This window comes from Halyomorpha halys, unplaced genomic scaffold (genome assembly GCF_000696795.3).
Source record: "Halyomorpha halys isolate HHAL.00 unplaced genomic scaffold, Hhal_1.1 Scaffold1190.1, whole genome shotgun sequence".
Classification (NCBI taxonomy): domain Eukaryota; kingdom Metazoa; phylum Arthropoda; class Insecta; order Hemiptera; family Pentatomidae; genus Halyomorpha; species Halyomorpha halys.
Window position 1 is genome coordinate 83,868 of NW_027114895.1, and position 14,562 is coordinate 98,429.

General features: G+C 30.6%; 2 protein-coding genes across 3 annotated transcripts in view; one reads left to right on the top strand and one right to left on the bottom strand.

Annotated features, from left to right (window-relative positions):
- Zw (glucose-6-phosphate 1-dehydrogenase Zw) overlaps nucleotides 1-1,790 on the top strand; it is a 47,268-nt gene extending 45,478 nt beyond the window's left edge. The window contains exon 10 of the mRNA XM_067052007.1: nucleotides 1,538-1,790. Coding sequence (XP_066908108.1) covers nucleotides 1,538-1,625 — 88 coding nt within the window. The 3' untranslated portion in view covers nucleotides 1,626-1,790. The remainder of the gene's footprint in view (nucleotides 1-1,537) is intronic.
- Nucleotides 1,791-2,098: 308 nt separating this feature from the next.
- Nucleotides 2,099-11,173, bottom strand: LOC106688747 (zinc finger CCHC-type and RNA-binding motif-containing protein 1). Of its 2 annotated transcripts, XM_067052004.1 has the most exons (6): nucleotides 10,986-11,158; nucleotides 10,051-10,167; nucleotides 6,501-6,612; nucleotides 5,158-5,352; nucleotides 4,988-5,071; nucleotides 2,099-2,355 (listed from the first exon to the last, which is right to left on the bottom strand). In XM_067052004.1, exons 3-6 carry the CDS (start codon nucleotides 6,600-6,602, stop codon nucleotides 2,269-2,271), a joined length of 468 nt encoding a protein of 155 aa, XP_066908105.1. In that variant the 5' UTR covers nucleotides 6,603-6,612; nucleotides 10,051-10,167; nucleotides 10,986-11,158; the 3' UTR covers nucleotides 2,099-2,268. The 2 variants fall into 2 exon arrangements, with proteins under 2 accessions (XP_066908105.1, XP_014288829.1); XM_014433343.3 differs by lacking the exon at nucleotides 10,051-10,167 and having other exon boundaries at nucleotides 10,986-11,173.
- Nucleotides 11,174-14,562: the final 3,389 nt, after the last annotated feature.

Genomic DNA, 14,562 nt, shown 5'->3' on the forward strand with positions numbered 1-14,562 from the left:
TTCTTTTAGACAAAGAAAACTGGTTAGCTTGCTTTTTGTTTTAAAATAACAATTAACAATATTAAAATTATACATAAAATAAAACATACTAATAACCCTTTATACATCAAAATATATTATTTACTCAAAAAGAGCATATTACAATATATATACATACATAAGTATGTAGTATATGTAGACATAAGTATTAATGTATGAATTTAAAGGTTACTGACACTTAAGACTATTTCAAGGACAATTTAATGACATAATGTTCACTGTATTGGCAAAATCAATTGAATCTGCATTTTATTAATAAATTCATTTCGACCTATGGAAATCTGGGCTATGCCAATGTTTTTATTGTTATGTCAGCTAGAAGTAAAAATCCTTTGTTTAGTGATGTGCATAGAGCACTGTTACAGAGATTAAAAGAGCTTTCGAAATGGAAAGGTAAAACCAATCTTTTCTGTTTGTATCGAAATATCACCATATAAGAGATGTTATCGTTAATTTTTGTTTTGCTAAATTGTGGTGTCTTACTTCAATTGACCGTCATTAACAGTACAAGTGTGGATATAGTGCAGTGCGTGACAGCTTTTCTTCTGCCCATCCTGGTTTTGTTTGTTGTATTTTTTTTCTTTAATGATAAGAATTCTTTTTTTTTAATTCTGTGTACTTATATTTCTTATTATTATTAAACTTTTGTACTTATAGTTCTGTTGTTCTTTTTTATGCATATACACTGTTTTCAACTTGTTAATTTACTTTTTTTTGTTGTTCACTGAATATCATGATAATGCCTCAGGTGGGTAGGTATTACCCCTAAGATTTTCGTTATCTACATGTAAAGGTATTCGCCAGTGGTCACTATTCGATAATTGTTTATATAGGGTTATATTGTGGGTATATTGAAGTCATCGTTTCGGGGTTTTTGTTATTCCATGGAAAAAAAAATAACATGGCGCCTAAGGAGCAACTTATTCTTTATTGTTTTTTTTCCTTTTTGCAATTATATATATATTTTTATTTTTTTACTTTAACTCACTCCCTTCTCCGCTGAGCGTGGACTAGTATAAATGATAAGTATATAATTAAAGATTAATCAAAATTTTTGTTATAAGGCATTCTATGAAATTTACTACTAACTGTTTTACCATTGGCGATTGTTGGGTGTCTTTACTACTTACATTTTTCATACTGCATAAATATATTTGCTTCAATATTAGTCAACTTTCACTGGATAATAATTATTATAGATAAATGATACTCCCACACCATTAGATTTTTTTCAATCTTGCACGAAACTCTCATTACAGGACCTTCAAAACTCTAGTTAAAAAAGAGTAACATACTGTATAACTGGGACAGAAATAACAATTTAAGTTATACTCATGCCTTACAATAAAATAATATTTTGTGAAAATAGTATTTTATATATCTATATATTAATATAACTACTATAAATTATATAATTATTTATATTTATTGTATGTTACCATATGTATTTGGTTGTTGAATCATTTTATACATACTAAAATATTTTTTTTCTTTTAAGATATGGCTCAAGAGGTCCCATTGAAGGTGATGAAATAACTAAAAGAGGAAATTATAAATACTATGGTTCTTATAAGTGGTTACAATAATTCATGTGGTTATTTGTTGCATTCCTATTTTAATTTTTATTGTGGTAAAACTTTGATTGATATTATATGATATTATCATTCCATTTTTTGACATTATAATTTTATTATCTAAGAGAAATTTATGTAACTATTATATTTTCTATTAAAGGTTTATACTGTTGTTTATTAATGTTTTAAACACTTCCTTATTTATCCCTGAGATTACTTAATATTTTGTATTTATTTAACTATCCATATTTTAACATAATGTGAAATGCATGTTGTTGCTATAATGGATTGAATTTAAAAATCTTTACTTGTCAGGGGGAGGGAGTAAATATAAAATATTTATTTTTACACTTAACCTTTTTTTAATATTTTAAAACATTTGATCACTTTAGTTCCCTATGTTAAATCTTTCTCTTGTTAGAAATAATCGTCTAAGAAATAATGCCATTGAGGATCAAAATAAGGAAAAAAAAATTACAATCACCTTAACATAAAATGGTAATATATTTTAAACAATATATCACATAAAATAAAGAAGACTTGATGGGTAGTGAGAGCGACAATGACAATACACAAAGAGTGTATTATTTTAGAAATAAAAAAGTACATTGGGGAAGTATAATGAAATACTAAATATCTTTTATAAATATTTACACTAATCTGAATATGAATAATATTCTTCATCGCTGAAATAACCACTTTTGTACTTTTTGCGTTTCTGGGTAAGCATTTCATTAAGTTCCTGAAACAAAAAAAGTTTAAGTTCAAATAGTCACATTTATAGTCAAAGACGAATATACATTTAAAAATCATGTATCATGTTACATTTTTTTAATATAAAATTCTGGTGAAAAACATGATTTTTAAAAATTATTTTCTGTCTAAATATGGGCATGTTAGCACATTTAATAACATTAGGGGATTACCTTTTAATAATAATTAAAGAACCTAATAAAAATTTTAAAAATAACATTAGGCTCCAGACTAAACAACTGTGTTACATATACATCCCTAAGCTCGACAGGGAAGATTTATTGGTCAAGAGAAAAGGGAGGAAAAAATATGTGCTTGAATTAAATTAAAAATAAAATAAAACTCCTCAAGTCACCACTTATTTTATTAGGGAAATAAAGGTACCAGAAATTTCGTCATTAAAAAAAAGAAAAGAAAAAGATAGTATGTAGGTTATGAAAAAAAAAACTTATGGGTGGTCAATGTTCGATCAGCCAATCTGTGTAACTTATAGACCGCTAAACTTATATTATAGATAACCTATCTGAACAGTGTCCTCCAGCAGTACCTTAACAACTTGACTGAAGAAAGGACATTGGGGTTTTCCTCAAAATAAATAAATAAAATGAGAAAATTTTAAAGGTTAGTTAAAATAACAACATTAATAACTAAAATTTAACAAAGATGTATTCTATTCATATTAAGACTGTCAGTAAAAAGCAAAAAACATATGCATATACTAAGAGTTAATCTTACTCTAAACTTAATTATAATTGTTATACTGCTATTGACACATAAAACCAACTAATTAAAATAAATGATTGGAGAAGTTTGTCGGGGGGAAGGGGGGGGGGGTGCAGTCAGCAAAGAACAACATAAATAAACAAAACAATATTTATTTATTTTATGCCGATGTTTCGACCTGAGTTTCAGGGCTATAGAACAAAAGAGATAACATTTAGAGAAACAAAATTGAAAAGGAATAATATACAAACAAATTTGGAATTATAAATGATAAAAAATTGATAAATGATAATTGAATAGTAAAAAAATTGAATGATAATTGTGGAATTAGATGGTAGTAGATTGAAAACAGTGAAAGATGAAATATAATATCATGTAGGTAAGAAGATATGTATAATATAAGATATGCAAGTAGTGTCTAAAAAAAAATGAAAAAAACAAGTATTGAAGAACATGACAGAAAATGAAATATAGTGACTGACTTATATCTGAATTACAGTGTGAGCATTAACTTATACCTATACCTAAAAAAAAATATATATATATATAAGATAGGAAAAAGGTAGAATATGGAGAATGGGAAAAGAATAATGTAAGAAACATGAGAACGAGAAAGGAGACTCATGTTATGGCATAATTTTTAGAAAGCCTCACCAGAGGGGACGATGGTCAGACAAAGGATTCGCTAAAAACATAAGTATCAAGAAATGACACAACAGTTGATATGAAATACCAATGATAAAAATAGAAGTCAAGTTATAGATTAAAAAACATAAAACCAGTGATATGTAAAATTATGGAATCCAAAGGTCAAAAAATTATCACCTAATAATTAAAATTAATATGTTAAAAAAAAAATAATAAAATAAACTATCCCCATCGATATGTAAAAAGAAGAATATAACAAAAAACTTTTTCTATATCCGATATAGTGAATATTACAAAAAAACATTACATTAAAATTTAAAGAGCCAACTTTTCAACAGCTTTCAATATCAATTTTCGTGTATGATAAAAAAAATCTATACCAATGTTTAATAAACAAACATCAGAGAGGCCTGTTAATCAACATCCAAGAGTCTGAGCACATTCTTTCTCATATAGCACTGATATCCTATCTCCTCTTGGACACTTCCCAACCTCTTTCAGAAGTCTTTGGGATGTTGGACATTTCTGAGCGATGCTGTCAGTTCTCAGGTTCTTTCTCAGTCTTTGCACTACTTTATCATATGTAAGCGTGGTACTGGTGCATATCCCCCACCACTTCTTAAAACTAAATAGATGCTACTTAAGTAAACATCTTACTATACCATTACTAATGTGACACAGAATTTAAAGCACTTAAGACTTGTTGGTTTAAAAACTCTGTGCAGCCATACAGATACCTTTTTACTTTCCATTTTTCTTGAACCTGATATAACACCTAGAAGTACCTAGAAACTACCCTATAAGTAGATTTTTACGATTGAATAGTAACTATTAGTATATTTTTTCTTCACATCATAACTACACCATACTCATTTTTTTTTTCCATTTCTAAAACTCATACAATTGAACAGGTAATTCGTTTTTTATTATATATTTTCTATTTAATGTACAGGATTGATATAGATTCTAATGTTTCAATATATATATATATATATATACATATATACATTTTAGATTTTACTACATTAGAAAGTAGAATCTTAGAGACTTACATATTAGATTTTTTTAAGTTTCATAATCTTAGACCTACTTACTCAGCCATAGAACTAGTTAAGATGGCTTAGTTACATTGATTTATGCCTTAATAACCTGTCAGTTGATAGTAGTATAATAATTATTTATGAAGGAAACATTTAGAATAATATATGAAATAAAAAATACAACACCATATATTTGATGACTGTTAATACCTCTGTGTCTGCATTTATTTTGAGATCATCAGGTAAAGATTCTACATCAGTCAGGTTACACCTTTCTTCTTCATTCTGGATTTTCTGTAAGGAAGAAAAACTAACTGCTTATAATATAACTTTTCATAACAATCAAAAGAACAGTAAAATAAAATTTCAAAAAGAATTACCTTAAAACCCTTCTTTATCTTTTTTTTAGGAGGATTTCTTAGACCAAAAACATTTTTGGGACAAGAGTAACTGAGGTGTCCACTATCTCCACATTCATAGCATCTAGTTTTATTAGGATACAAACGTTTTTTAATAAATTCTGATGTTCTGCCATTATCAATTGCAATGCTACAATTTATTGGACGCCCACAGACCTATAATGATAATTTTAAAATTTCAAAACAAAAATTAATAACAATAGTGCTCACTTAATTGAGTAATTTTATTATTATAGTATTCTTAAATGAAGTGTAAAAATAAAACCTAAAAATTTATTATTTAGGATTTAATGAGGAATATGAATCTTAGGAAACAATGATAAAATTGATGTTACCATTTCAAGTTTTTACAAGGAATTTAACTTCTGATGCAATTTTTTTTTTATAATAATCTATAAGTTTTGCTTCCATAACATATTTAGCATATGTGGTACACAATCAACTACTAAAGGCTGCTAAAAGCCATCCACATTACTGCAAATAACATGATAAAAATAAATTAAAAACAGACACGAATGCATTAAGAACTCATGATATAATAAATAGATAAAACGTGTAACCAAAATGAGAATTGCATGACTGATAACAACAATAATTAACAGAAACAGAAGGAACAAACATTAAACCAAAAAAAAACAAATAACTCACATAGAACAAAGGCCAGACAGGCCTGTCATACAGTAGGATCAGTTAGTTGATAGTCAATCAAAGTAACTTACAGCCTGATAAGACATTTTTTTAAAACTAAAACATAAGATGTTCAATCTTAATAACAATTAAAAGGCAAAGAAAAAATCAACATGTAACTCATAAAAAGTAAATATAAGATAAAGAATTAAACACCTGTTTTTCAATGGGAAGGTTAATTTTTTTATTCCATTTAAGTTTTTATTGTATAGAATTCTTTTTAAATTTTCCCACTGCACACCCTCTGTATCCTTGCAATAAAATTTTTTAAAGAAAAATTGTGAATGGAGAACCCAGAAGAATTATATGAGTTTTAAAGATGCTGTCATTTTCGTTTATACAAGCCAGAAGAATTGAATGGCTGGGCCACATAACAAGAATGGTAGAATGAAAAAAAAAGATTCTGTATGGGACATTCTATGGTACCAGAAGAAGATCTTGGAGAAGTTGGACCCACAATGTTAAGAAGGACTTAAGCAGTGTTTGATGAGACAAATTGAAGAACAAAGTTGCTGTCCAGAGAGGATTGATTGGTGCAATGTTGTCAGGAAAGCTAAGGCCCATCCCAGGCTGTGTTATGTAGTTAGTTATAACTATAGATGTTATAATAAAATTACCTCTTGTTTATCTGTTTTCTGGATAAATTCTTGAGCATCATTAATAGTTAAAAATTGAACAAAGGCAACACCTCGACTTTTTCTTGATGATTTATTTTTCATGATTGTAATTCTAAAACAAAAATATATTGATCTAAAAAAGATGAGAAATTAAATAATTATTAAAAAAAAAGTAGATAAAAGCTTGAAATGATTAATTAATAAAAATGAACAGGAGAGTGTCAAAGTAAGTTATTAAGATAGCCAAGAGATGTTTAGCAAAATAACTAGTAGTTTTAACTAAGGACTAGAGTAGGTTCTGAGGAGTCATCTTACTGGTAAAAATAAAATCTATACCATTAATAAATGGGCAATTCTATTGGTAGCAAATAGTTTTGGTATAATAAACTGGTCAACTACTTGAAATGGATATCACATTGTGTGCCTATCCTTGGAATACTAATGGTAGTCAAAATGATGAGTAACACCTAACATGTTTCCTTCCACAATGAATTGTAGTGGAGTGTATGAGCACATGTACATTAGTGCTTCCAGTGGTTTGTTCACTGCCAATAAAGTGAAAATACCTTTGGCCATTGATACTATCAATCAGGTAAGTTTTGGACTTACACATTTTGACAATATGACTAACATTTAGGAATAACTGACATTAGATTGTTCATTGAATAGACGAAGTATGCTTGCTGAAAAAGTACCTGACAGATAGCCTGGTCAGCCAAAGGTCTTTCCACTATGCCAACTATGAAATGGACTATAATTTCACTTTTTTTGGGGGGGGGGGGGTAAGATGTTGATGTGAGTCATGACAAAAAATTACAAGCTAGATAATGTAGTGAGATAATAACTTTATAACTTAGGTTTGAAAAAAATATGTTTTTTTGGTCAAGAGATGAATTTCTCATTCTATAAGCTAAATTAAGTCAGTGTATCAGAAAAATAGAGCCTACTGGAGTCACAGAAATGTTGCTCTGCCTGAGGTAGCACTAAATCAAACCCAAGAAGCATTCGTGTAGGATACATGGATACATGGATTACTCTCTGCTTGCTTTCACTATCTGAATATATAGATGAGTAACCTATAAGATAACCACCCCATATGCCAGAAAGAGCCAGGTAGGGGAAAAAAGGAAAGAAGATTCGTTCTTTTAAGCATCTGACCCTGAATCCAAATAGAAAGTCCAGAGAACCTCTCCCTTGTTAGTTCTAAATCCTGTTCATACTACTCAGTCAATCCAGACGAGCTTAAGTCATTCTTTGCTTTTCCTCTTCCTTTTGCATCCTTACCCGACTATTCATGTTATCATATCCTTGAAACAACATTCGATCATGACAACTTTTATTTCTTAAATGTTTCCCCAGAAAACCTAATCTCTGCAATCCTCAAGTCCAGAAATAATGATTTCAGCCCAGATCTAAATCTTATAAAGATCATCAAACTTTGTCGACTATTCTTCCAGTCCTTCTGCACATTAGATAATTTTTATCTTCACATTTTTTTTCCCAAAGCCGGAAAAAAGTCTTGGTTCGTCCATTGAGTCCCTTCTCCTTCTTCAGTTTCCAACTTTTAGTCTAAACCCATTCTATCTAATTTGACCAAGCTACTTGAAAGATTAGTCTACTCCCAACTAATAATTTATTTGAGCAACAAACTCTCCTCAGTCCTTTCCAATTTAGTTCTTGCTTCCAACATTCCACACAATCCGCTTTATCGAAAATTTTCCAAGACCTCCAATCCTTCATAGACAATTGGCCTATTGCAGTGTTGATTCTTTTTGACTTATTAAAATTCTTTAACTCGGTTAACTATAAGATCCTCCTCTCCAAACTTCAAAACCTTTTCATATCAAATAGTGTTCTAAAGTTGTTCCTCTCCTTCTTGTCCCACCATTTTCAAACCGTTATTATTCTGAACAAATCTTCCCCTTTCCTTCTTTTGGCACAGTGTTCCTAAGGGGTCCTCACATTCGCCAACCCTTTTCTCCATCTACATTAACCATTTCCTTGATTCCTTTTACCACTCACAATACCACTTATATACTGATAATCTTCAAATTTACCTATCCTTCCATTCCACTGAGATGCTTGAGGTCATTTAAAAGATACAAGAAGATATAGATAGCATTAACACATGGGCGACAGTCAATAATCTGAGATTGAATGCTGGAAAAACAAGGGCCATTCATCAGTTCCAAGAGCCTCCTTTAGTCTCTCCCTCACCTTTTCCAAACAACCAATCAACCATTTCACTTTTACTCCATAATAAAGAACCTAGGTGTCACTTTCAACCAACACTTCTCCTAGAATAATTATATTTCCCAGATCACACACAAAACTGTAAATGTACTTGAACGATTCCTAAGATTCCATGATTCTATCCCTCAACCTATCTGTCAGCCCCTAGTATCTTCTCTTGTTTTCTACCATTCTGACTACGGTAGCTTGATCTATCTGCTGGTCTAGAAATGAGACTGAAGACTCATGAATTGCTTCATAAGATTCATCTTTGAGTTTCTCAGGCGTTCTCATGTCTCCTGTTGGTATAACAAGTTGAAGTGGCTCTACCCAACATCCCGAAGGCAATATCTCCTTGGTGTTTTCCAATTCCAAACTTTAAAATTAAAAACCTACCTATAACCTTCATCTCATCACATTGTGTCCATTCATCCATTAAATCCATTCATTAAACATCAGATCCCAACTGACTGATTTATACACGCCCTCCCACAGAACTACCTGCTTCAGCAAATCCTTTGTCATACGTGCAAACTCCTTCTGGAATTCCATCCCCATCTGTATTTGCTAATTCTCATCCATTCATTCTTTTAAACAACACCTATTCCTTTACCTACTTTATAATCAAAGCTCCGTATCAATGTGAACAATGTATATAGCCATAATATTGATTAACAAGATAAATTATAATTTGACCTAATGTATTGATGTAATTTTAACCTGTATATTGCAACTTTGTAAATATTTCCCAGCTAATTAATCCTAAAGTGTGAACCATGTATTTATTCTTAGGTGATTTTGTACCAGAATAAGATCATTTTTTCATTCATTCAATATTTTGCGAAGGTCATGTAAAATTTCAACATATAACTCCAAGAATGGATAAATTACTAAGGAGGATATTTGACAAACCACTGTGTTTAAAAAATATTTTTTTCCTATTTACTATACACCAAATGGTTATTCTTGCTCTCATACATGAAACACCAATTATCTAATAAACAACTGAATTTTGAAATCTACTGCCAGACCATATGCAATTGTATTACAACCAAACCTGATCTGTAACAGTCATATATTTTACAGGCTTCAAATAGTGAACTGTTTACAATATTTGAAAAAAATGTATAAATTAAAAACTTTTCAAGTAATTTTAAAGAGAAATAATGAATGGAAAACAGTATTTTACAAGTATTGCTACTTGTATAATTTTTTTCCCATGTTTTTTATATTGGAAGTAATTATGGCAAAATAAAAGTTAGTTTCTGGGCAACAAGACTACATTTTTTAAACACCAGATTTAAACAGAAAAACTTACCTTTATCATATTACTGGTAATCTTGCCCATACAGTGTATGGGTTCATCTTTATGGCACTTCAGGAGCAGAACCCAGAAACTATCTTTTGTTTTACCAATAATGTAGGCCATGAAAGCCTAAAAAAAAAAATAATTAATTAAAAAATACAAAACAACCTTATTCACGCAAATGATTTGGGAAAATTCATTAAATAGTCTATAAATGTTTTAAATACATACTTAAGGCTATAAAATATTGGAATTTCGAGAGAAGTAAGTTAGTAACTACCAAGCCCAGTAATTACTACTAATGAGCTACAAAAAAGTGAAGTACTTTAGTAACTACTCAGTAAATGTATCTGATCAGCTACAAATATTGAGATTAAGATATCTGGATATGTTTGTGACCCATTCTTATTATTCTAAACAATCAATAGAATCTTTTCTGATTATTGAATGTTGTATTCGTGTGATCTCTTGTTCTATTTTTCTTTACTAAAACTAATTTCAGAAAGATATATATCTATACATATCGCCAGTTCACTATCAAAACCTGTTTGACACGATATATAAAAACTGAAATATCAAAATTAACAGATCACAAAAACACAATATTCAATAACCAAAAAAATTCTATTAATTGATAAGCATAATAAGTATTGATCACAAATACATCCAACTATCTCAACTTTTGTAATTGATCATACATATTTCCAGGGTAGTAACTAAATTACTTCACTTTATGCAGCTCATCAGCAGTAATAATTATTGGGTAGTTACTGAGTTACTTCACTTGAAATTCTCTTATTTAATACTGTTTGAGTATTTATTGAAACTATTTATATTATAATTATAAAATAAATAATTAAATAAAAATAATTGTATCAAATAAACAGAAAATTAGATAATGAACAACTGCAATAAGAGCCTAAATAATTATGACAAAGATGACTTACTTTACAACTTTTCTCGTTTTATTAAAGATTTGATGGAGATCATTATTAGTTAAATGGTAAGGTAAATTTGAAACGTACACAGTACTTTGATCGGGTTTGTATCGGTTAAACATTTTGAAATTGTCAAAACAAACTAAAATGACTAATGGTTATACTACTTTACTACAGAGTGCTCTAGTCCAATTGGACGTTCGAGAACAGCCAGTTCAATCAACACCTCTTGATAGAGATACAATAAATTATTTTTGGTGAAGTTTGTCAGCAAAGAACAACATAAATTAACAAAATCATATTTATTTATTTTATGCCGACGTTTCGACCTGAGTTTCAGATCTTCATCAGGGGTTATGGTGAGAAGGTAGGCCTGCAACTGGTGTTGCAACTGCAAAATAAAGTATTTTGATCAAATTTAATATATAAAATTCCTACTCAGGGATAGAAATGAAAGATACGATGTGATTTCGTGGATTTCCTTCACGCTAACAAAACATTATAACTTTAGCAATAAAAAATACAAATCTTCCATATTTAACCATAATATACTATAGTATATCTAGTTATTGAAGAAAAACTTCTTTACCAACGTTCTAAAACTCAAGTAAACAAAATTAGTCGGGAGTAAATTGATTTCGTGACGCGATGGAATGCTCGAGATGAGACAGAAGTGGTAGGGACAACGCTCGACATATTCTCTATTTAGATTATAATATCTGGAATATTAAAAATTTACAGATAAAAATATACACGAATATAGCTATATACAGTAAGTGAGGAAAATGTGCTGTATTTCATCCACTTTGAAATGAGGTTTTTAAAATTGAATTTAAACCATTAATAAAATGTCTACAAGATAAATTACTACTAAGAATTATTATTATTAGTATATATAAACTCGCCATTAGAAAGTAATGAAAGAATTGATATAAAAGTTTTCACAGTATTCGCAAGATATATAGAAAACATTCAATCAAAGGTTTACATTTCTGATCTTAATTATCATAAATTAAACATATCAACATTTACTAATAATACGGATGATAATGTAAACTAGAATTAAATAAAACATTATTTGATAATTTCAATTAAATAAGCAAAGGAAATAATTTAAAATGTTATTGTAAAAGAAATATGCTTAATACAATTTTTTAATTGATGAATGGAATATGGTCCGGGTGCGGTTAAAAAAACTCAAATAGTAAATGATTATACTATTTTATTGAGCAAACATTTCGCCCCAGGTTGCAGGGCTTCGTCGGGGCTGTTTTGACGGTAGTCAAAGTCAGGTCACTCTGGTCAAAGTAAGGTCACTCTGACTTTGACTACCGTCAAAACAGCCCTGACGAAGCCCTGCAACGTGGGGCGAAACGTTGGCTCAATAAAAATAGTATAATCATTTACTATTTGAGTTTTTTTTACCGCATTCGGACCATATTCCATTCATCTATACACACGGTCAATCAATAATCTTCCAGCAATTTTTTAACTTTATTTGATTTTCAGAAGTTTCACTTCTGCCAGCCAATCCCGAGACTATCACAATTTTTTTTTCATTGTGCAGAGGTCTCCAGCTAAAGATTTTTTTTTTTATGATCCCCTTCCTGGTCAACTCTAACATACGAAGGGGGAGGAGTGTGAGGAGGTTATTTACAGGCAAGCACCACTAATAGAAAATATATATAGAAAAGAATTGACGTGGTTCAACCATGTGCAAGAAATGCCCCTCAATGACTCCCAAAAAGTATTTTGGAAACAATGATGGAGGAAAAACGACCACGTGGACGACTCATGAATAAGTGGGAGGACCTCACATATCGAATTTGGCAAGAAACATTCACTGAGAGGAATCACTCTTTTTTTTTTTTCTTCCTTTTTTTTAGCCAAGACTTTCCCCTCCCATTGTAATCCCATACTGCCTAACTATGGTTGGGGGTCAAAGTTTTTCATCTTGTGGAACCACCACTCAATAAAAAAAAGTAAACGCCCCAGGCCGGATTCGAACCGGCACCACCAATAGACTTCAAAATTAGTAAGACTGTGTCTTAACCACTGAGCTATGGGCGGCCCGAATTCATTCTTGGTGAAGTCAAGAAGTTGACAACGGATAAGGAAGTATTTAACAAATGAAACTAGGCTGCCCCGACACCGTAAGGCTTGTGGTTAAAGAAGAAGGACCTCCAGCAATTGATATCAACATTTATGGTAGTTGGGTATTGTCTAAATAGAAGGATTTTAAAAATATATAAGGAATAAATATTTATACATTTGAAATTCTAAAAAATTAAAATTCACAATTTTTCTTATCGATGTTAGAGTGGTGGGAAAGAGTTTAGCTGCCAGTCTTAGATGGAAAACCGAATACTATCCAGAAAGTATAAGAATGCAACCGAACCGAGGTGGTCTAACCAATCTGTATTTAAAAAGACAATAATACAACCTTCTTCTTTGGCGGAGTTTGTACAACAATCGACGTGCTAAGATATGATACAAGTTATAATTAATTTAAGTTTTGTAAGTTAACCCGATTTAATTTACTTAGTTCATTTTTTATATAAATTTCTATGTGTAATCTCATAGTCTTATCATATTTCATAATGTTTGTATCTTGTTTTCATTTAGCCCTGACGAAGCACTGCAAAATGGGGTGAAACTTTGTTGACTAATAGTTTTTTCAGCCCTTTAGGGCGTGGTGGAGAAGCCAATTATCCTGAATTCTATTTCATTTTAAAGTACAATGACGGGTATTCCTATTAACTTGAGCTACTATGGCGTGGTCAACTTCCCTATTTTTCGCTTCACTTTCTCTGTATGCTAAATTTCCAGGTGTAAGAAATTCTTTCAATCGAACAACACTGCTTCAATACACTAGGAACACAACTGAAATGTACACACGTTGATTACAGCACCCCATACCAACTTCACTGCGCAGCAAAACCCCTCCGTACACAACTGGCCAATTCCGTGCGTGCAGTGCTGAAACTATGCAGGTAGCATGTACCAAAATGAAGGCCTCCCATTTCAGTTGATATACTTAATCTCAAATAAATATTTTTTTTTTTTGGCCTAGGACTCCCATTGGAGTCCTATACTGAAGATATAAATATTTGTTATTTGGTTTTAGTGCTATAAAATAAATGAATTATTCTTTTACAATGTAGGGGGTTCACTTGCTCATGTGCATAAATAGATTAATTGCCAGTTATAATAAAAGAAAATATTGGAGGAAACGGTAGTTTTCTTAATGGGTATTCTAAACAGGGCTGAAAATAAGATGAGGACGGTGTGATTAAGTTTTACTTTGAGGGTTTCCAGGATCACTTGTAGAGTATAAAACTTCCTGTTTCGTCACACGTTTCTTTACGCAAAGACAGAGTGGAGGCAAACCTTTTACCTTACCCAGCATACACATAGAATTATATAATTTACATTTTATGAGACTGCTTGTTACGTCCTCATTCTATATGCTAAATACAACTCTACAGCAGATATTTGAAATAGTCGAATATCTATACCCCGCTTCATAGAGTTCTATTTACAACAAACACTTTTATACTTTCATTAGCAAACTCTGTTCAAAAAT